The 23,995-nt window shown below is 41.0% G+C and overlaps 1 protein-coding gene across 1 annotated transcript; it reads right to left on the minus strand.

The window, feature by feature from the left end:
- Positions 1-32: 32 nt before the first annotated feature.
- Positions 33-23,927, minus strand: VTI1B (vesicle transport through interaction with t-SNAREs 1B). The gene is made up of 6 exons (XM_007184337.3): positions 23,663-23,927; positions 8,675-8,733; positions 6,306-6,497; positions 3,929-4,102; positions 2,297-2,358; positions 33-338 (listed from the first exon to the last, which is right to left on the minus strand). Exons 1-6 carry the CDS (start codon positions 23,775-23,777, stop codon positions 242-244), a joined length of 699 nt encoding a protein of 232 aa, XP_007184399.2. The 5' UTR covers positions 23,778-23,927; the 3' UTR covers positions 33-241.
- Positions 23,928-23,995: the final 68 nt, after the last annotated feature.

The following is a 23,995-nucleotide window of genomic DNA, read 5'->3' on the forward strand; positions in this document are numbered from 1 at the left end:
ACTATGTAAACTTAAAGAAGTCATAAACAGCATTTACTACCTTGGTATATCATACTGGTCTTATTGCTGTTCCTTCACATTTAAGTGGTTTTCCATCTTCCTCCCTCCCCCCACAGTCTGGCTACACAGGGCCTTCTTGAACCGTTAGCTCATAGCAACAGTAAGATTTTTCCACGTGTCTAACAAACACCATTCATTCAGAGTCACAGTCCTGGTCCACAAACCGTTCCCTGTAGGAGGTTCAATGCTTGCGAAAGAATCTGTAATAAACCAGGCCTCCCAGGATGGCGAGCTCCAGTAAGATGACAATGGAAAGTAGCAGCTTGTTGGTTGTCACTCTACAAGGAGAAGCAAAGTGGGATGTAGTCAGAAGTCTGGATAACCTTATTTCTTTCCATTCTTAATACTTAGGGGTTTGACCTGGGGCCAAGGCCAGATACTGTGAGGCAGACTGAATTTTTGATCACGTAGCCACTTAGTATTACCAGCTAAAGAAACTTATAACTAATTACTACTATCTACCTCACAGAAATATTGAAAATTGGGGCAATAGATACCAAAGCATAAAAATGTTTTTTCTAAAATGTCTTCAAATGGTAGTTAGTACTTCACTTTAAGAATAGTTTTTCACGGGCTTCCCTGGTGGCGCAGTGGTTGAGAATCTGCCTGCTAATGCAGGGGACACGGGTTCGAGCCCTGGCCTGGGAAGATCCCACATGCCGCGGAGCGGCTGGGCCCGTGAGCCACAACTGCTGAGCCTGCGCGTCTGGAGCCTGTGCTCCGCAACGAGAGGCCCGCGCATCGCGATGAAGAGTGGCCCCCGCTTGCCACAACTGGAGAAAGCCCTCGCACAGAAACGAAGACCCAACACAGCCAAAATCAATCAATCAATCAATCAATCAAACATACGCATCTGATTCAAGATCCTCATTAAAAAAAAAAAAAAAAAAATACCACTGCTTTAAAAAAAAAAAAAAAAAAAAAAAAAAAAAAAGAATAGTTTTTCTATGAAAGGCTAGTTCGAAAAATATTAAATATACATATGAAGAAGTACACCATTTCTGAAATCAGGTTGAATCATATTTCAAAACAGCAGAAATACAAACTCACTACCTAGCCATCTAGAGCTGCACTGATTACATACTACAGCTGTGAGCACACATTAGGAGAAGGGTTGGCGGCAGATGCTCCAGTGCTGAAGTACAGCTTGGGTGGGGAGAGGGGTTCCTGCTTTAGGATAAGTAACTAACTAGAAGCTGAGTAGTGCCTTTCAATCTCTTGTGAACTTCTTGCCCTTTTTACTTTCTTCCTCTATGGGTATCTCTATAAAGGTAGTAAATTATTTGAAGCGCCTATACTCTTTTCTTAACACAAAAAATCTCATCACTCTAAACTGAATGTATTCCCCTATTCCACAAGGAATTTGCCACTGCTTAGGAAAATCTCATGCTCCTGCTAGTTTCATGACTTGGTTGTAGTTTGTTTCATGCATACCTACACCCACTTACCCCAAATTCAGCCTCAGTGGCAATACTTCCTTTCTGCCCCTGGTTTTGTTGCTGTCAGCACTTACCTCGACTTTTTTTTTTTTTTTAAGTCAACTTCTACTAACAAGACAGAACTCCCAAATAAGGGGTTGACTCCCACGAAGGGCAAGCAGAGCCAAAAGCAAGTACGAAGCAGTAGCAGTGAAAAGTTTTCTAAGTTTTTACAGATTTATTTCCAGGAATATGAAGCTCTATTCCCATGTGCTGTCTTCTCTAAGGAAAGTAAGCTGGGATTAAAAGTCCTTCCAGGGACTTCCCTGGTGGTGCAGTGGTTAAGAATCTGCCTTCAATGCAGGGGATGCGGGTTCGATCTCTGGTCGGGGAACTAAGATCTCACATGCTGCAGGGCAACTAAGCCTGCGCGCTGAAACTGCTGAGCCTGCGCACCACAACTAGAGAGAAGCCCACGCACCGCAACTACTGAGCGCATGCACGGTAACAAAAAAAAGATCCTGCATGCCGCAACAAAGATCCTGCGTGCTGCAACTAAGACCCGATGCAGCCAAATAAATAAATAAATAAATAAAATAAAAGTCCTTCCAGTGGACAAACTTTCCACTGCTCTAAATCAGAGCAGTATATATACTTTTAACAAAGGACTTTGTCCTGGGATATTTAACCATACGGTATTTTTTATTTCTTCTGCTTTATTAACACCTTTGCCAGTCACTGTTTAAAGCTTTGACATTCTTGGTTGAAAGATATTAGAATTAAGAGAAATTAATTTTGTGACTATTTTTAAAACTTACTTTCTGGACATTGAACGGAGAATCTTCCGACTTTTGCTCAAGTTTTCACCTGTGTTTACCAGCTGAGAAGAGAAAATAGCAATTATTTCCCCCTTCTTTCGAAAGTACACACTGTAGAATTGAACATTCCTAAATTGACAGTGGGCATTAAAGGGTATATGTTGAAAAACTCCCAGAAATCCAATCAATTTAAATGATGGCCTCTGCATATAAGTAGAAGAAACTGGAAAGGACAACATACTTTAGTACTCATCAAGTAGGCCTAGGAATTATTATATCCCAAGGTTGCTGTGGGGAGACTTCTGGGACTGGGCTAATCCTTCACCTTGACTACTCAAAGTCTTCAAGTGTACCTGCCAGTAACTGAAGTAACTGAGCAACTTAAGATTTGAATTTCATCAGCCTAACTCCAGAAGAGCCTCTTGAGTTAATGTTTGTTTTTGCAGGCTGGTGGACTACCATTTTTGGGATCTGGTTCTTTCTCCTTTTTTCTTTATCCCTTTAAGAGACACACTGAATTGTGAAAGGAATTAAATATTTTTTTAAAGCCTTTTTTATTCCCTTTTGGTTGGCTGTTACTAATCTATATAGCTGGAGGATATTTCAACAGATGCCACCTGACATCTGTTCCTGTTCCCCAGCGGCCTTGTTAAGTTGATCTCTCAGCTCATTCCTCAGCTTTCAAATTCAACTAATCCACCTGATAAGTTCAAAAGTGAAAAAAACATACAATCTGTAAACAAATTGCCTTCTCTACAGCTTACCTTGAATTCGGTACTTTATTGTGAATTTTCACTAAGAAGGGAAGGGCATCATTTTGACTTAATTTTAAGAATGGAGAATTACAGCTACTAAGCTGGAAAAATAACTCAGTGTGGGGATTTGAGACGATTTTCTCATATATCTAAGTCTTGCCCACAGTATCTGTTTTTCAGTTTGGATCTGCCTCATGCTCTTAAGAATACAGCATTCCATTGGGAAGTTGTACTATTTTTAAAATTGCTTTGCAGATGGTACAGAAAGGAAGGAATGAATTGTTTTCCAGAGCCTCTTAGAGTGCAGTAGATTAGACACCACAGTATAGTCATCATTTGGCCTGAGTATTTTCTTCTCACAATGATCGCCCTAACCTTAGGTAAACAGTAAAGAGTTAGAGCCCAGAATTGAACCTCTGTAAATTGTCAGTAGTACTATTTTATGACATGTGGAAAATAGCCTTGGCTCTAAATGACATGAAAGCATCATCTACTTAAAGAGATCTTAGCCTTCCTAAGAATAGTAGATGTTCTACTAGACATATGAGAAATGAAAATCTGATTCATAATACAGGACCTAGTAAAAGGATGGAGTGGCTAAATTCTTATTTGACAATCTTCAATAAATGCAGAAATTGGATTTCTGCAGTCCACCCCACCCCGCCCCTCCCATGACTTCTAAATCTTAGAAGTAAAATTACTTCCAAGGGATATCTTTCAGCCAAGCAAACTACAGACAGAGAAAAGAGTAAGAACCTAAAAGGTCATACCCTGAATTTGGAACTGCGGTAGCTTCTGGAACTAGCAAGGCATCGGGGTGTAACGGGCCTACCTACTTTCCCCACTCTTGCCCATCTCCCCATCCACTCAGACTTACTCTACTCTTGGTACGTTCCAACTGTTCACGTTGCTCCCCCAGCTCTTCTATGATTTCTGAGCCAATCTGGTCAGTCTCTGCAGCAATCCGATGAGAACGCTCAATACTCTGGGTGGCCCGGTTCAGGCTGTCAGTGCCTTGCAGAAGCAATGCCCTTTGCGACTGTAGCCGATTCTGACAGCAGTATGGAAGGGAAATGTTATACTTCTTCCATTATAAATGAAGTTATAAGAAGGAATATCGTGTGCAATAATTTTCATTACTTTTAAGACAACCAAAGATGCTAACAAATCAAACTAAAAGAGAACCTGGGATTCAATCTAGGATCATAATACCTCCCAATTCACTGCTTCTTACACTTAAGTGAGGCAAGAAAAGGATTAAACACATCACAGCATTTTCCCTGTGCTCCTGAAGAATTTGAACTGGTTCATGTGCTTTCTGGACTAGCAACTTCTGAGAGGCAATGGCCCTGATGTGGGGTGCAGTAGCTTCCCCAAAATGCATACAGCCTGTAATTTTGAGAGTGCAAACCAACTAAACTCTACAGCCCTAGAAATAGTTTAATTCACTGAAAATGCCCACTGATTGGTATTGAGGATTGAGGGACCATGAATAAGCTATTTGTTTTCAGCACATATAGAACTCATTTAAAAGTGTGAGACACTACCACATTCTGGAAAAAAAGTGGCTACACTCTTGGTAAGCCTCCAAAAGAATTTCACCTTAGGCCAAACACAGAAAACAAAAACTGAAGTTGCTGCACTGGTGATTTGCTCTCAGGGAAGGTAGTACCTGGAGCCGAGAAAGCTGCCCTAATTTCCCAAGCACCCTATTTCTAAATCTCCACCAAAGTTTTATTCCACCTATAATCCTAAGCACAGAAGGCATAAGGACAGAAGTAGCCTTTGTCAGGCCAGAAATAACCACTGACAGAAATGGATGCAGCTCTAAGTTCTCAGCTATTCAAAGCACGCATGCGCACACACTCAAAAAGGGGCTGGCTCACAAGGCCTATTACTGAGCAGGTGACTATTAGCACTAGACCCCACCACCAAGAAGGCAAAAGATGCGTTCCCAGATCAGAAGCAACAAGAAGGCTTTTCAGTTCACATATGGCATATGAACAAGTGGATGAGGAAACCACTGAATGAGGCTGAAATAAACCCCAGTTACATTGGCTTAAAAGCAGCAGGAAAAAGGGTTTTTAAAAATAAAAGATGGGGATTTTCAACTGATTAGGCTTGAGAAAGAGCAGGAAGAGACAGTAAGGTCACACAAATCAACCCCAGATTTGGAACAATAATTCTACCGAAGGTGGTTTGTATATCTAAATAGTTTCTGAAACTAATAATTTTAAAGCAAAATTATTATTTGGAATTATCTCCCCCCTTTTTGTTTTCAGGGCTTTTTGGGTCACAAATGACCAAAGTCACTATACACCTTTCATCTCACTTTAAGAAGCTCTACTTGCCAGCCTTTTCTCACCCTCCTTTCACAAGTGAATTTTGAAAATTTAACATTCTCAAATACTCTAGTTTTGACATTAGGAATGTCAGGCTAGTATCATTTGAATATCTCTTAAACTATATTCAGGATGTATCATGAAATAGGATTTGTTTAAAATTGTGCCATTAGCCTTTCTACATCCGTGCAGTCTGCACTTGTGGGCCCCCGTTCACTTCTCTCCCACATTACTGGTCAGGCCATTTCTACTCTGTGCTGTGGAATATAATCCCAAATGTAACACATAAAATTTAATCTTTGTGAAGTTTTATTCCTTTAACTATCTTCTCTAGACAGTTTGAGAATACAGGTTTTCGGCTTAGTCAGTCTAATTTTATAAATGAGAATACTGGAGGCTAGAGAGTCAGTCTGGCTCACTTTCTATCACAACAAAGTAAGGTGTTAGCCCGCTTTTTGAGAAGCAGCCTGCTTTCTCTACTGTATCTGGGCTGTTGGGCCATCTTGGTATAAATGTAAGGGAAAGCACGGGTTAATTTTGTAACAATACTCTGATAAATTAAAAGCCTAACTGAACTTTGGGGGCATATGTGAGAAAGAAACTGGATCAATGAGTCAGACTACAGAGTCCAGATGTAATATGAATAGGTAACACTTGTATATCACCACTACACACCAAGCACTGTTTTATACATAAAGGATACAAAGAAATCTAAACAAGCAAATTGTTTGGAATGATCTGCATTAAATTCAGTAGAGGTGGGCACCCAAGGGGAGAAGGGGAATTGGATGCAAGAAAGAGGATAAGGTGGAAAAAAAGAGTCAAGTATGCACTGATAACATGAACTGTACCCCACAATATGGTTAATCATTGTACCACAGACCAGTAAGGGAAAAGACAGCTGAAGCTTACCATGTGCTCATTCTCTACAGCGTATGTACCATATTTCATGTCTCCTCGACCCCCAGGAGTAGCTGTCAAAGGTGCGCTTCTCACTTCCCGATGGAGTTTGGCAAGGTCCTTCCGGTAGGTTCGAAGCTTAGACATCATAGGGTTACGAAAAGATAGGGGGGCATAACGTAATTCCTCTTCCATCTCTGCCAGCTAGGAAGGCAGAAAGTAGTGAGTAGATGGCCTGCTTCTGTTCTCTCTCATATGGGTAATATGTCTAGTTTGGACTAATCAAACCACAGACCACTGTAAATAAATACTCAACCATGTGGTCCAGGAGGGCAGGAACCACATGTGACATGTTCACTTCATTACTCTTAGTGCCTGGCACAGTGCCTAGCAGGCATAGAACAGGCCTTCAAAAAGTATGTGATGAATGAGTGAGAAAACTAACAAGTACCTTATAGCTTATTAAACATTTTTTACATGCATTCTCTCATTTAATCCTCACAACAGATCAATAAGGTAGGAAATACTACTTCTACTTCATGTATAAGACTTGATGAAACCTGCTCAAGATTACATAACAAGAGAAGTCAGGATTCAAAAATCTTCAAATTCTCTTTTCAGTATACCAAGTTCTTAGCCTGTTATGGTTCAAGTGCTATCATGAAGCACTCTGAGATCTACTGTACTAAAAATGATAGGGGTATGGCATCAAGGTTCTTCCCTTCCTCCTCCTTCTGAAAATCAACTGTTTGTCTCCATGTCAGAATAACCAGGGGTCCAAATCATTTCCATTTTTCTGGGATAAGTAAACTGTAACACCTAGACCCAATTTACATGAAGCCATAAGTTATTTTCATATGCCTGGGATGGCCAGAGTAGGACTGGTTAATTTTTTTAAGTTCAGGGAAAGAAAGTATCTAAGCACCAAACAAATAAATTGGTATTAATTAAAAGGTTTTTGAAATGCTACCAAGATGTTAAGTGAAAAAGAAGACTGGCTCTGTAACAGGTATCATGGATATGCCCAGCTGTACACAGGTATGAGAAAAGTTTCTGGTACTCCCATTATGAAGGAGATAGTTTCCACAGTCTGGTAAGCTGATCCTTCTTAAAATAGATGCAGAATAGAGAAAAGGATGCAGATAAGCTTAACTTCTCAGAACTGCATTGAGATAAGGAAGTTGTTCTTCAACAAGCAATAAAGAAGTTCTCTGGCTTAAAAAGAATTTTTCAGTCTACTCTGGGGTAGCAAATACTAGGGGCAACTATTTCTTCGGAGTACTACCAGGGACCTGGATTTTAGCTCCAGCCTCCTAAAAGGTTTTGCTGAAGCCAGAGCACAATGATATGGAGAACAGAGGACACTTACTTCTAAAGGGTGAGAGCAAAACTTGCTCTTTTGTTTGTTTGTTTTTTGTTGTTAAAGAAAAGGCACAGATTAAGAGAGAAGCAGTTCTTAAACTGCTCAGCAACCTGGACCAACATCTGACAAGCTTTGGGTCCTGACGGGGAACTCATCCTGTCCACGCATGCCTTGCCCGAAGTACCAAATCCTTCTGTCTTTTAAAACAGGGAATAGGGACTTCCCTGGTGGTCCAGTGTGGTAAAGAATCCGTCTTCCAATGCAGGGGACGCAGGTTCGATCCCTGGTCAGGGAACTAAGATCCCACATGCTGCGGGGCAACTAAGCCCACGAGCCACAACTACTGAGCTCGCACGCCTCAACTAGAGAGCCTGCGTGCCGCAAACTACGGAGCCCACGCGCCACAACTACAGAGCCCACTGCTAGAGAGAGAAAAAAAACCCTCACGCCACAACTAGAGAGAAGCCTGCCCACTGCAACAAAAGATCCCACGTGCTGAAACTAAGACCCGGTGCACCCCCAAAATAAATAAATAAATTTAATTAAATAAATAAAAAATAAAATAAAAACTACACTGGCATATATACAAAATTCAACACTCTCCAAAAAAAAACAAACAAAAAAACCCCCCAAAAACCAGAAGGGAACATGGCTAGAACCACCTCTGAGCTCCATTTTGTGTGACAGTAAGTTTAACAAAGGAGAATAACTGATCTTAACGGCCAGCTTTTAAAATGAGATTTTTAAAGACCACCCAGGTAGAAGTATGAGAATGTCCTTATTACAGCAGCAATGTATTATCAAAGACTCATTTCAGGAGAGTCTCCAAGCTTTATCCATTTGTGTTTGCCAAACCCCCTCAACACCCAGCCCCATCAACTGGCCTCATTTGGTAAGAAGTAATCAAAAGCAAGATCAATGGACAGGAACAGTTAATCTGTGATCACGTCACAAGCATTACTTCTGGAAAAGACCAACAAACAGGAAGAAGATATAAGGACTTGTTCCTTGTTCTCACCGTTTCATTTGCTTCCTGTTGCTTTTCATCAAAATCTCTGATCAACTTCTTCTTCTCTTCTGGAAAAGACAGACAAGTTTTCAATGCTCAGTCTTGCTTCCAAACATTCCTAGAGGCTATACCCTCTGCTTAGAATAAACTCCACATTCCTTTCCTGAGGGTACTAATACAGTACTTAATCACCCCTAAAAGACATTTAGAAACATAGGGGAACTAGTTATCACAGTAACTGGGGGGAAGGGAGAGGGACGGTATTACCATTGGCATCAAGTGTCCAGGGAACAAGAATATCTATGCTATGTACAGTCCTGCATAACAATGATCTGGCCCCAAAGACCAATAGCATCCCTACTAGGAAAGACAACAGGTCTAAATCAATCACTGTCAGTCTTTTTTCACCCATCCTAATAGAGGGACCAGGCACACTTTCATCAATAAGAATGTTTAACAATACTAGTTCTCTGAAATCTTTGTCCCCATTTTCACTCCCACTGTAAATCACATCTCTATATTAACCCTTATCCACTGCTGTTCTGCAAAACAAATTCAAAACCCACCTACTCTGCTCACTGGAGAGACTGCATGGTATACAGCACAAGTTTCTTAGCCATACCCACTGGCAGTGGTATGGGAAATGACGTTAAATACCACTGACTCACACAGGGAAAAAGACACTCCTCGTTCAGTACTTTGCATCATATCATTTTAGTGCTAGTATGTCTTTAACACCAAAAAATTACTAATCTCCCCTTTTAACAAAAACAGAACAGGCTTTAGCTTCAAAGCAATAACATCTAACTAAAACAGCACTGTTTTGCCTTCACTGTATTTTTTCTGATCATTTAGATAGGTTCTATAGATTTTCCATTTAAGGTATTGATATAAAATTTCCTTTTAAAGTAACTTTATGTATTAAATAAATGCATTTTACATGAAATACTCATATAAAGAAAATGACTAATTATAGTAAAAATGGTGCTTGGACACAGCAAAAATGATGAAGGGAGTACTGGCATGCTGTCACCTGGTAAACATCTGTACAGGGGAAGTGCTGGTGAGTAAAGGGGCTTAGGTTCTGGTTCTAGCTTTGGGCCTGACTCAACATGTAAGCTCGGATAATTCTCTTCATCTCTTTGGGACCTAACCTCCTTCCTTGGCTATAAAATGAGGAGGTAGATCATACCTAACAAGCATATCTTTTTTTTTTTTTTAATTTTTTTTTGGCTGCGTTGGGTCTTCGTTGCTGCACGCGGGCTCTTCTCTAGTTGCGGCGAGCGGGGGCTACTCTTTGGTGCGCAGGCTTCTCATCGTGGTGTCTTCTCTTGTTGCGGAGCACGGACTCTAGGTGCGCGGGCTCAGTAGTTGTGGCTCACAGACTCCAGAGCAGTCTCAGTAGTTGTGGCACACAGGCTTAGTTGCTCCATGGCATGTGGGATCTTCCCAGACCAGGGCTCAAACCCATGTCCTCTACATTGGCAGGTGGATTCTTAACCACTGCGCCACCAGGTAAGCCCTAATAAGCATATCTAACAAGCAAAAATTAGTCCTATTTATGAGGAGTTTTTTTTTTTTAATGTATACATCCAAATGAATGTTCTCCCTGGAAATCTACACATAATCTACTTATTACCACAAAGTTATCATTGCTTACAATATTTTTTGAACTCATCTTTTGGAATTATGTTCACAATCTGGGGATATAGTTTTTTTTAATTGTGGTAAAATATATACATATCATAAAATTTACCATTTTGACCATTTTTAAGTATAAACGGCATTAAGTACATCCACAATGTTAAAGGGCATTAAGTACATCCACAATGTTGTGCAACCATCACCATTATCCACCTCTAGAACCTTTTCATCATCCCAAACTGAAACTCCATACCCATTAAACACTAACTCCCCATTCCCCCTCTCCCCGGACTCTGGTAACCACCATTCTGGTTTCTGTGTCTATGAATCTGACTACTCTAGGCACCTCATATAAGAGGAATCTTACAATTTCACTCAGCATAATGTCGTCAAGGTTCATCCATACTGTAGCACGTATAAGGACACGGTCTTTTAAAAAGCTCAATGTGATTTCTAAATACAAGCCAGCGCTTTCATCAACTGAAGAAAGAGCAATCTTTTCCAATGCCAAGAAAACAGCTGAGTTGCGCTTACAAAGGGATGGCACGTGGGTACTCAACATGCTGTCCTAAGATTTTCTCGGATAATTCTGTTTACCCTGATTTTCATCTCACACCTTGACTTTCAAGCCAAATACCATGTAAGATGTAACACCACTGTAATGCTTTATATGGATTTACATTTCGTTAATCACAACAGCATCTAGCATGTCAGCTGTCCACTGCTTTTCAACTGATCATGAATCATTTTGCTTGTGTATATTCTATATTCTCAACTTGAGATCAAGCTCCTTCTGAGTAGAGAAATTTACTTTTTCTTTTATACATCCCATAGCTTCTAGAACTCTAAACCTAGTAGGGTACTCCTTAGACACTGCTATTGCCTACAAGAGCAAACGACAATGCACCCTTTACTAAGCTGCCTTCATTGTCATGTGACATTCCCTAAATAGGTACTCCAGGTAAACTATTTCTCACTACACACCACTCACAAAACCCAGGGTTTTTTGTTTAAAAAAAAAAAATAGGAGAAAGTTCAGCCCTGGCAAATGGCCTACATCTTTTTTTTTTTTTTTTTTTTAATTGTATAGCTACTTTATTTATTTATTTATTTATTTTTGGCTGTGTTGGGTCTTCGGTTCGTGCGAGGGCTTTCTCTAGTTGCGGCAAGTGGGGGCCACTCTTCATCGCGGTGCGGGGACCGCTCTTCATCGCGGTGCGCGGGCCTTTCACTATCGCGGCCCCTCCCGTTGCGGGGCACAGGCTCCAGACGCGCAGGCTCAGTAGTTGTGGCTCACGGGCCCAGCTGCTCCGTGGCATGTGGGATCTTCCCAGACCAGGGCTCGAACCCGTGTCCCCTGCATTAGCAGGCAGATTCTCAACCACTGCGCCACCAGGGAAGCCCTGGCCTACATCTTGACTAACCATGATGTAACTGAAATAAGTGCCAAAGCAGCTGTTATTATCCTTGAGTAGTCTGTGTTTTCAGCTATCAGCAGTGAAATAATATCTGCAATCAAGAATGGCTACTTCCATGGAGAGCTATCATATTATTTTGTAATAAGCATTCACTAAAGTGTTGAGTGTCATCACTCCTCTGAATAGGCACATCTCCAAACTCAAGCACACTCACTTCTGATCCAAGATGACAGTATTCTCTAAGTGCATTCCCGTCCTCGATTTTTCTACATCTCTCTTAGTCATAAATTCTCCTCCTTTATTCTTTCTTTGTTAAAAGACATGAAAATCTGCATTCCTAAGAGGCAAATTCTAGAATGACTCAAAGAAAGTAGCTACATAAATAAGAGTGGGTGGGGGAAGGAGGCAGCACACAGAATCTTGATCCTTTCACTAACTTCCCTGCATGATTCTGTTATTCTCAGTCTTTTTGGACTACTCTGCTCTCTATCTGATTTCATAAGGCATGCATTCTACTAGGAGTGCTCTACCACTTATATACTTTTAAAGGTTCAAGAGATTAAACCCCTACCCAAGTGAGAGGTATCAATAGCTGTTCCTTTATGCTTCAGACTCAGAATTGTGAAATCAATGAATATTAGAGCTGAGATGGACCTCAGAGATCATCTAGTCTAACCTTCTCATTTAGCAGTTGAGGAAATTAGAACCTGGAGAAACTGTCTTCCCCAAGGCCACAGAAGGATAAGACGTGTAGCAACACTAGTTCCAGAATGCAAGTCTCCTGACTCCCAACCCAGTGCTTCTGTACACTACAGCGTTGAGGGGCATTTTCGTGCTCCCAGGGTATACAGGTATAATATGTTCAAACCTTTTAACCTCTTAATTTTTTAGGGAGTTAGAATTAACACTACAATCAACTACAAAACAACAGGACTGATACTGGGTAGAACGGACACCAGAAACAAGAGTGAGCTACTCCAAATAACACTATCCCCTACCCCACATGCCTTCCCAAACCCTTCACCTGTGACTGACTCACTCTGAAGCTGAACGTTTGGTAAACTGGGTGGATGGCCACACAATGCCCCGGACATGGAATAAAATGGAAACACCCAGCTCTGAAAGTGCTAGAGGAAGCCTACCTCATGTTCGACCAAGGTGGCAGCCTCTCTTTCTTATAGGCTATTTGAATTGCCAGCCCAAGAATGACTAACCTTGGTCCATCAGAACTGTGGAAATAACCAGTTTTACCAGGATCTTTAAAATCTGTGATTAATGTTTTTGGCACCCCATTGTGGCATTTCTAGGACCTAAATCCTCTTTGTAGACCACATGGTTACCTGATCCTCTCTAAGCCTGTTTCCTCACCTATAAATAAGAAATATAACGGTACTGACCTCGTACAGTTGTCTGAAAGAGTTAAAAGAGACAATACATGTAACAAACACAGAACAAATGCCAGGCATATTAAGGGTTCAATAAATAGTAACTACCACTGTTGTTTTTTGTTTTTTTTTTCACACACACACACACACACACACTGTATTTTATTTTTACAAGAGATGAATAGACTGACACCAAGCATTGTACATGGATGAACTACCACTGTTTTTTAAAGTAAATCCCTAGTTAGGAAAAACTAAGCAAAAACAAAATTCACCAAAGAATATGAAGAGTGTTGGAAAAGTTAAAATTCTGCAGTTAGTGAGTAATTGTGTTTATCAACCTGCTACATATGGTCCTTCATAGTTATTATTTTTTCTGGTTTCTAAAATAATGGAGTCTCATGTATAGATACTGAGATTTAAGTGAATTAAAATGAAAAACTTTCAATAATTTTATAATGTTCATTAAGACATGTGCCTTCAGGTGCTACAAAACTAAAACTAAAAATCATGACTATAGGTACTTACTCTATTAATTGGATAAGAATTTATAGCAGTCTGAGGTATTTGGAGAGACATCTTCATATGCTGCAAAGCTAAGACTAGAAATTATGGTTGTAGGTGCTTAATGTAATATTAAATGGATTAATAATTATCACATATGCTAATGGATTGTCATTGGCATACAAACTTCCTAAAGTAGGACACATTGCGTCTGTTATCCTATCCTTTTTTTATTTTTATTTTATTTTTATTTTTATTTTTTTAAAATTTTATTTATTTATTTACTTATTTATTTATTTTTGGCTGTGCTGGGTCTTCGGTTCGTGCGAGGGCTTTCTCTAGTTGCGGCAAGTGGGGGCCACTCTTCATCGCGGTGCGGGGACCGCTCTTCATCGCGGTGCGCGGGCCTTTCACTATCGCGGCCCCTCCCGTTGCGGGGCACAGGCTCCAGACGCGCAGGCTCAGCAGCTGTGGCTCACGGGCCCAGCTGCTCCGTGGCATGTGAGATCTTCCCAGACCAGGGCTCGAACCCGTGTCTCCTGCATTAGCAGGCAGATTCTCAACCACTGCGCCACCAGGGAAGCCCTATCCTTTTTTTAAATAGGTATATATATATTGATTTTAAAAGTGGTGAAACTGTGGAAAACATGGTAGAATAGAAATAAAATCACACTGAGTTTTAATACCCAATCATATATTATTACTATTTTCTTCCCAACAATTCACAGTATTTATACAATCATTCAACAAATATTTATAGAGCTCCTAGTATGTACTAGGCACTGTTCTAGGTGCTTAGGATGCATAATTAACAAAACAGACAAAATATAGAGCCTATGATAGAAGAGGAGGGAACACTTCCAAAGTTTTTTAAGAGGCCAGCACTACGCTGATACCAAAATCAGTGAAAAACACCACAAGAATATTATAGGCCAATATCCCTGGTGAACACAGATGCAAAAATCCTCAACAGCAAAATGAATGGCATTTTCTATAGAAATAGAACAAACAATCCAAAAATTTGTAGGTAACCACAAAAGACCCCAATTAGGGGCTTCCCTGGTGGCGCAGTGGTTGAGAGTCTGCCTGCTGGTGCAGGGGACACGGGTTCGAGCCCTGGTCTGGGAAGATCCCACATGCCGCGGAGCGGCTGGGCCCGTGAGCCACAACTGCTGAGCCTGCGCGTCTGGAGCCTGTGCCCCGCAACGGGAGGGGCCGCGATAGTGAAAGGCCCGCGCACCGCGATGAAGAGCGGTCCCCGTACCGCGATGAAGAGTGGCCCCCACTTGCTGTAACTGGAGAAAGCCCTCGCACGAACTGAAGACCCAACACAGCCAAAAATAAAAGAAATAAATAAAGTAGCTATAAAAGTAATGGATTTAAAAAAAAAAAAAAAACCATTTAAAAAAAAAAAAAAAAAAAAAAAAAAGACCCCAATTAGCCAAAGCAATCTTGAAAAAGAAGAACAAAGCTGGAGGCATCATGCTTTCTGATTTCAAACTACAGCTGACCCTTGAACAACAAAGGTTTGAATTGGGCGGGTCCACTTCTACACAGATTTTTTTCAATAGTAAATACTACAGTACCACATAACCTGTGGTTGGCTGAATCTGCAGATAATAAGGAAACTTGGATAGGAGGGCCAAAACAAGTTACACTCAGATTTTCAGCTGCGCAGAGGGTTGGCGCCCAGGGTCAACTGTATATTACAAAGCTATAGTAATGAAAACAGTATGGTACTGGCATAAAAACAGATTCAAAGCTCAATGGAATGGAAAAGAGAGCCCAGAAGTAAGTCCACACATATATGGTCAATTCACTTACAACAAAGGAGCCCAGAATATACAATGGGGAAATGTATTAGGAAAAACCCAGTCCTTCTCCCTCCTATCTTTCTCTCCTGTATAGGAAAAAACCTAGTCCTTCCTCCTGTTGTTTGTTTCCAGTGTGTCTCCTTTACTACTCACACAGAACACTTCACTTTTGGTCACCGAATGTATGGGTTGTTTTCCCCACAGCAGCAATTCTCTGAGACACCAGCTGGGTGTCCTGCAATTCAACTCAATTCTGACGCTATCTACCCAGAGACAGTATCAGATTCCAGAGGTTCAGGGCTCAGTCCCACAAGACTGGCCCCACCACCACCTCAGATGCCAATTGCAAGTAGTAGGTCCTCAGGTTACCCACAACTTCTGTCCAATTTGGCTACAAACTGGAGGTTCCCAAGACCCCCTCCTCAGATTCAATTAATATGGTAGAGAGGCTCACAAAACTCAGAGAAACACTTACTTATTTAGGTTTACCAGTTTATTAAAGGATATGATAAAGGATACAGATGAAAAGCCAGATGAAGAGAGACATAGGGCAATGTCTTGGAGGGTCTCTTTCCCCTCCTGTTCTGTCCTGCAGGACCTTCTGTCCCCGCAGAGTTGAGGTGCACCACCCTCCCAGTGTGGATATGTTCAACCACCTGGAAGCTTTCTGAGCCCCATACTACTGAAATTTTATGGAGGCTTCCTCACATAGACATGGTTAATTATTAATTCCATTTGAAGCCCCTTTCCCATCTCCAGAGAAGTAGGGAGCAGGACTGAAAATCCAAGCTTCTAATCATGGGTTGGTCTTTCTGGTGACCAGCTCCCATCCAGAAGCCACCCAGGAGCCCACCCACAGCAGCCTCACTGAATAAAAGATGCTCCCAGAAATTACAAGGGTTTTAGAAGCTCTGTGTCAGGAGAGAGATAAATATTTGTTTCCTGTTCCCTCACAGAAAAGGACAGTCTCTTCAATAAATGGTGTTGGGAAACATTTGACAGTCACATGCAAAAGAATGAAACTGGGCCACTATCTTTACACTATATACAAAAATTAACTCAAAAAGGATTAGGCTTGAATGTTGACAATGATATTTTGGATTTGGCACCAAATATAAAAGCAACAAAAGCAAAAATAAACGAGCAGGGCTACATCAAACTAAAAGCTACTGAGAAATCCTAGGCAAAACATTCTCTGGCATAAATTATACCAATGTTTTCTTAGGTCAGTCTCCCAAGGCAATACAAACAAAAACAAAAATAAACAAATGGAACCTAATCAAACTTACAAGCTTTTGCATAACAAAGGGAACCATAAACAAAACGAAAAGACAACCTATGGAATGGGAGAAAATATTTGCAAACGATGCAACCAACAAAGGCTTAATTACCAAAATATGCAAACAGCTCATACAATTCAACGACAAAAAAACAAACCCAATAAAAAATGGGCAGAAGACCTAAATAAACATTTCTCCAAAGAAGACATACACGGATGGCCAGTAGACACATGAAAAGATGCTCAACATCACTAATTATTAGAGAAATGCAAATCAAAGCTACAATAAGGTAACACCTCACACCAGTCAGAATGGCCATCATTAAACAGTCTACAAATAACAAACGCTAGAGAGGGTGTGGAGAAAAGGGAACCCTCTTACACTGTTGGTGGGAATGTAAATTGGTGCAGCCACTATGGAAAACTGTATGGAGAAGAGTTGCCATATGATCCAGCAATCCCACTCCTGGGCATATACCCAGACAAAACTATAATTCAAAAAGATACATGCACCCCTATGTTCATAGCAGCACTATTCACAACAGCCAAGACATGGAAACAACCTAAATGTCCATGAACACATGAATGGATAAAGAAGATGTGTGTGGGGGGGTGTGTGTGTAAATATATATATATATATATATATATATATAAAATATGGAATATTACTCAGCCATTAAAAAGAATGAAATGCCATTTGCAGCAACATGGATGGACCTAGAGATTATCATACTAAATGAAGTAAATCAGAAAGAGAAAGAGAAATACCATATGATACCACTTATATGTGGAATCTAAAATACGATACAAATCAACATATCTACAAAACAAAAACAGGGGGACTTCCCTGGGGGCACAGTGGTTAAGAATCCTCCTGCTAATGCAGGGGACACTGGTTCGAGCCCTGGTCCAGGAAGATCCCACATGCCACAGAGCAACTAAGCTCGTGCGCCACAACTACTGAGCCTGTGCTCTAGAGCCTGCAAGCCACAGTTACTGAAGCCCACGCGCCTAGAGCCCATGCTCCACAACAAGAGAAGCCGCTTCAATGAGAAGCCCGCGCACCGCAACGAAGAATAGCCCTAGCTCGCTGCAACTAGAGAAAGCCTGTGCACAGCAATGAAGACCCAATGCAGCCAAAAATAAATTAATTAACTTAAAAAACAAACAAAACAAAACAGGGACTTCCCTGGCGGTCCAATAGTTAAGATTCTGTGCTTCCACTGCAGGGAGCAAGGGTTAAGATCTCATATGCCGCGTGGTGCAGCCAAAAAAACCCCAAAACAAAACCAAAACCAAAACCAAACAAAAACAGACTCACAGATATAGAGAACAGACTTGTGGTTGCCAAGGGAGAGAGGGGGTAGGGGAGAGAAGGAATGGAAGTTTGGGATTAGTAGAGGTAAACTGTTATATATAGGATGGATAAACAACAAGCTCCTACTGTATAGCACAGGGAACTATATTCAATATCCTGTGACAAACCATAATGGAAAAGAATAGGAAAAAGAATATATATATGTATAGCTGAGTCACTTTGCTGTACAGAAGAAATTAACACAACATTGTAAATCAACTACATTAAAAAAAAAAAAGGCAAAAAACACACGCCAGAAAATACATTGCTTAAAAAAAAAAAAAAAGCTTCTGGATAGCAGAAGGAAACTATCAACAAAATGAAAAAAATTTATTTACTGGGAGAATATATTTGTAAATCATATATCCGATAAGGGGCTAGTATCCAAAATATATAAAGAATTCATACAACTGAATAGCAAAAACCCAAACAATCCAATTATAAAATGAGCAGAGGATCTGAATAAACATTTTCCCAAAGAAGACATACAATGGACAACGGGTACATGAAAAGATACTCAACTTGACTAATCATCAGGGAGATGCAAATCAAAGACACAATGAGATATCACCTCACACCTGTTAGAATGGTTATTATCAAAAAGACAAGAAATAACATGTGCTATAGAAATTCAAAGAAAGAGATATCAGTATGGCTGATAGCAGTTTTAAATGCCTTCATGAAAAGGATCAAATTAAGCAGTTTAAACATTTAAACTTCTTGTTACTTAAGTAACAAGAAATAAACAAGAATGCCAATACATGCTGGCTGTGTGATCCTTTTAATATCATATGAGAAGGCATCTATAAGAGTGAACTGATTATCCATTTAACTAACTTCTTCAGGGGTCATTTTTAGAATTAGATTTGCTTATGCTTCCCATTAACAAAAGAAGAATGATTCTCATGTAAATGTTAAAATTTTAAGCAGTGTTTTATGGACTGAGGCCAACATTTTCTTCTGGAGAAAGTAGTCTCTACAATTGGAATGTCATTAATAGAAAACCATGATTTGATTTTCAAATCATTAGCTTTGTACATAAGCATTCATTCAATGAGTACCTGTTGAACATATCTACAGAAGATTAAATTGGCAGGTAAGATTTCACCTGCAGATTTGCTCTGTTTGGTCCGTAAAGCATTTGAAAAATATCTGAGTTGGTGGCTCACAAATAAAAATCAAGAGGCTTCATGTATTTAAAAAAAAAAAGAAAGAAAGAAATAACATGTGTTGATGAGCTTATGTCCTAGTTCAGTGGCCTTCAAACTTGACGGGCATCAGAAATCCCCCAGAGGGCTGTTAAAATAGACTGTTAAAACAGTTAATGATTCAATAAGTCTTGGGTGGGAACCAAGAATGTGCATTTCTAACAAGTTTCCAGATGATGCTGATGCTGTTGGTTCAGGGATCATACTTTGAAAACCACTGTTCTAGTGAAAAGAAGACAAATAATATACTATAAACATCATAAATATGTAAAGTATCTGGGCTTCCCTGGTGGCGCAGTGGTTAAGAATCCGCCTGCCAATGCAGGGGGCATGGGTTCCAGCCCTGGTCCGGGAAGATCCCACATGCTGCAGAGCAACTAAGCCCGTGCGCCACAACTACTGAGCCTGTGTGCCACAACTACTGAAGCCTGCGCGCCTAGAGCCCATGCTCTGCAACAAAAGAAGCCACCGCAATGAGAAGCCCGCGCACTGCAACAGAGTAGCCCCCACGCACCGCAACTAGAGAAAAGCCCGGGCGCGGCAACGAAGACCCAACGCAGCCAAAAATAAATAAATTAATTAATTTAAAAAAATATGTAAAGTGTCTAGTATGTTAGAAGATACGTGCTCTAGAAAAAAAGGGAAAGTAGTGCAAGGTAAGGGTAGTTGTATACAGAGCTGGTATTCTTATGTTTTATTTAAATAAAATATCCAATTTCCCATATAATAGGAATAATGGCTAATTGCTGTTACTACTGTTAGGCAGTATTTTAAGGGCTTTACATATATTAGCTCGCTTGATCCCCAAAAAATCCCTATGAAGTAAATATAATGACTGATTCCCATTTTGCAAGGGAAACTAATTATGTTAAAGTAAGTTGTTCAAGGTCACCAAGCTATTAAGAGGTGGATCTAGGATATGAACTCTGGCAGTCTGGCTCTAGAATCCTTGCTGTTAAATATTACAATACACTGCCTTTCAATTCATGTATCTTCTTCATAAATGTTATTTTTAATGGTAGGAGAAGAAATATCTGTCAGGCTAGAATGGACATACGTTCTCTATTCTATATAATCACTTTTTTTTAAAAAATTTTATTTATGGCTGTGTTGGGTCTTCGTTTCTGTGCGAGGGCTTTCTCTAGTTGTGGCAAGCGGGGGCCACTCTTCATCGCGGTGCGCGGGGCTCTCACTATCGCGGCCTCTCTTGTTGCAGAGCGCAGGCTCCAGACGCGCAGGCTCAGTAACTGTGGCTCACGGGCCCAGTTGCTCCGCGGCACGTGGGATCTTCCCAGACCAGGGCTCGAACCCATGTCCCCTGCATTGGCAGGCAGATTCTCAACCACTGCGCCACCAGGGAAGCCCTCTATATAATCACTCTTGATGTTCTCATCCACAACCCAAACAAGCCTGCTTCTACTCTTACATTTCTTAAAGTTATCATTCACTCAACTGACCAAGTGAGAAAATGCAGACATCCTTGAATCTGTCTCCCTCACTCCTCATGTCCAATCAGTCTGGTTAATTTCTGTCCAGAATCACCTCTTGGATTTGGGATTCTCTAGATTCCCATGTTACCTAGATGACTGCCACAAAGGCTCCTAACATGGTCCCTGGTATACAGATTCTTGTGCCTCTCTTGCATCCTCTACTCAGCCACCAGCATTCTCCTTCTAAAATTAAATCTGACCATATTAGTCAGCTATTTGAAATCCTTTACTGATTCTCCATATCAAGTCTAGATGTCTTAATGTGATACTTAGGTCCCTTAACTGTCTGGCTGTGTCTTACTTTCCTCATCTATTACTATTCTCCCACACATACCTTTTTTGTTTTTTTTAATGAAAGTGGCAGCCACTCTTTATTAAGAATCTTTTTTTTTTACATCCTTATTGGAGTATAATTGCTTTACAATGTTGTGTTAGTTTCTGCTGTATAAAAAAGTGAACCAGCTACATGTATACATATATCCCCATATCCCCTCCCTCTTGCATCTCCCTCCCACCCATCTAGGTCCCACACATATCTTAAGCTCCAGTAATAGTTGTGAATATTTGATTTTTTTCTTCCTTTGTTGCCTCTTCCCATTTCCCCTCTCAGGCAGACTCCTGTTCAACCCCTGACACTCAGTTAGAAGTTCTCCTTTCTGTGAAGCTTCCCTCTTGCTCCCCCACGCCCATGTTAGGTTTTTTTGTCATGGTCTCAAAACTATCTTAGGACTCATCACACACTTTGTTGTAAATTTGCTCCCATTTAAGGCAAGAACTCTTGGAACTTCTCAGGGCTCAGGACACTAACTGATACGTATTTCTCAATAAATGTTTATTGAAAAAACTGAATTCAATTACAGAGCATAAGCTTAATGCAAGGGATGTGTTATGTACGTTATTCAGTGCTTAATAATTCATGGTGGAAAATAAAGCTTCATAGGTGGAAAGCCTATGAAGTAGTCTCAGGACTAGAAAAAGAGAAATCAGAGATGAGGCCTAGTGTGTTTGCTTAATTAAATTCAACTTATTCAACAAATATTTATTGAGAAGTATGAATAAAGTAGTGAATAAGAAGACTAAAAGTTGTTGAAATTCTTATAACCTGCGGATATGGGTATATTCTATTTACTTACTCATTGAACAACTAAGCGTTACCAGCAACTCGTGTTAGAGTATTTTGCACTTGGGTGGAAATTCACACCTTTTTGAGTGTCCTCTTTGCAGGAATTAGAAGTTTAGGTAGATTACAAAAGTGAATATAACTAACTCAGTTTTCTATTTTTCAAAACAGAATGTCCTTTTGCATTATTTAGCCTTACAGAAATAGACATTGCAAAATTTATCTCAACACGAGGCTGAAAAAATGGTCTATTTTTCAACCATGTAAATCAGATCCCATCACTCTCCTGTTCTATATCCTTTAGCTGCAAGCCACTACATTTAGAAAAAGATGCAAATCTTTTTAGACCCTGGTAGACCTTGTAGACCCTGGTCTACAAGGCCCCATGCAATCTGGCCCTGCCTACCTCTTTAAAGCCTCATCTACTACCACTAACTATCTCCCCTGCTCATTCCACCCCAAACACACTGGCTTCTTGTTCTTCCTAGAACATACCAAGCTCATTTCTGCTTAAGGACCTTTGCAGTAGTATTCCGTCCTCCTGACACTCACTTCTCCCAGATTTTTGCGTGGTTTACTCCCTTACTTCAAGTCTCTGCTCAAATGCCACCTCCTCAAAGAGGCCTTTCACAGCCACCCAATTTAAAATTAGACACTTTGTTATAAAGCAGAAACTAACACACCATTGTAAAGCAATTATACTCCAATAAAGATGTTAAAAAAAAATTAGAGCCCCCTCATTCCTTGGCCCTGCTTTATTTTCCTGTATTGCCCTTAACACCACCTCTTAATACTTATATATTATAATCGACCCATTAGAACAGAGATTTGTAAGTCTTTTCACTGTAATGTGCAATATTACCAGCATCTAGGACAGTGCCTGGCACCCAGCAGCCTCTCCCAGTAAATGTTAAACAAAGGTATGAATTTCATTCTCACCAGAGTCATTCAATTCATATGACCTTGGGTAACTCACAGAGCAAACACTCAAGCTTTGACACTTAAGTAAAAGCAATAAAAGTCTCATCTGCCTTGCCATCAAGATCTATTTGTCTTAAGGCAAAGAACTATGGCAGACCTTCCTATACAGATTCAATTGCAAAACTCTTAGCTCCTCCAAGCAAAGCCTGTAGCACTCTGAATTTTGAAATCAAGGGGCAAGAGACAGTCTAAGGAGAGAGTTCATAAGAGGACCACACCTAAAGACCACAATCCTGATTTTAAAGACCAATCCCCCTCAAGACTGGTTATTTACCAACCCCAAAAGTTATGATTCCCTTGGGTTCTTAACCCTTTTTGTGCTACAGATCCTTTGCCAGTCCGGTGAAAACTATGGACCTCTTTTGAGAATAACACTGTTAAATGTATAAAACAAAATACACAGCAGAAACTAACACAACAATATAAAGCAATTATACTCCAATAAAGATGTAAAAAAAAAAAAAATACAGAGAGCTACAAAAGAAACCAATTCTACTCAAATACCGGATCGCAGACTTAGGTCTCCTATGCTCTTCCTGCCACAGTGAAAATGAAACGAGAAAAATCTGAAGGCTATAGGAGGATCAAGAGGGAGATGACACTCCGAGGTGCATCCCTGAGCACGCTAAGTGGCGGCAGGGAGATCCTGCGCGCCGGGACCCAGCCAGCCCTAGGGGGGCGTGTCTGAGGATGAGAAGCGGAGAGAAGGGAGGGAGGGTCTGGGAAGGGGGTGGGAGCTCTTCCTCCCAGAGCTGGCGGAGCTGGGCGCCCCTGGGCTCAGCCTGCCCCGGCCTCACCTGTCCCAGCCGTCCCCAGGAGCCGCTCCGGTACCCCTCGTAGGTCTTCATGGAGGCCGCGGAAGATCTCATGCAGTTTCTCGAAATGCTCTGAGGAGGCGGCTGAGCTGGCCATGGCGCAGGCCGCTCTCGAGCAGCGGCAGCCGAGATTCCGGGCACGGGGCCCGTTCCTACTCCGCCGTCAGCCGCCCAGCCGCGCAGGCATCTGGGCGACCGCAGCCACCGCCGCTCGGGACGAGGCGCTTCCGGGGCCGCGGCGGGGTCCTCCCGAGCCGGAACGCCCACCCCCTGCATGCCGTCACTGACGGCGCGCCGGGCGCCAAAGCCTGACGG

The sequence above is a fragment of the Balaenoptera acutorostrata genome, chromosome 3 (assembly GCF_949987535.1).
Source record: "Balaenoptera acutorostrata chromosome 3, mBalAcu1.1, whole genome shotgun sequence".
NCBI classification, from domain to species: Eukaryota; Metazoa; Chordata; class Mammalia; order Artiodactyla; family Balaenopteridae; genus Balaenoptera; species Balaenoptera acutorostrata.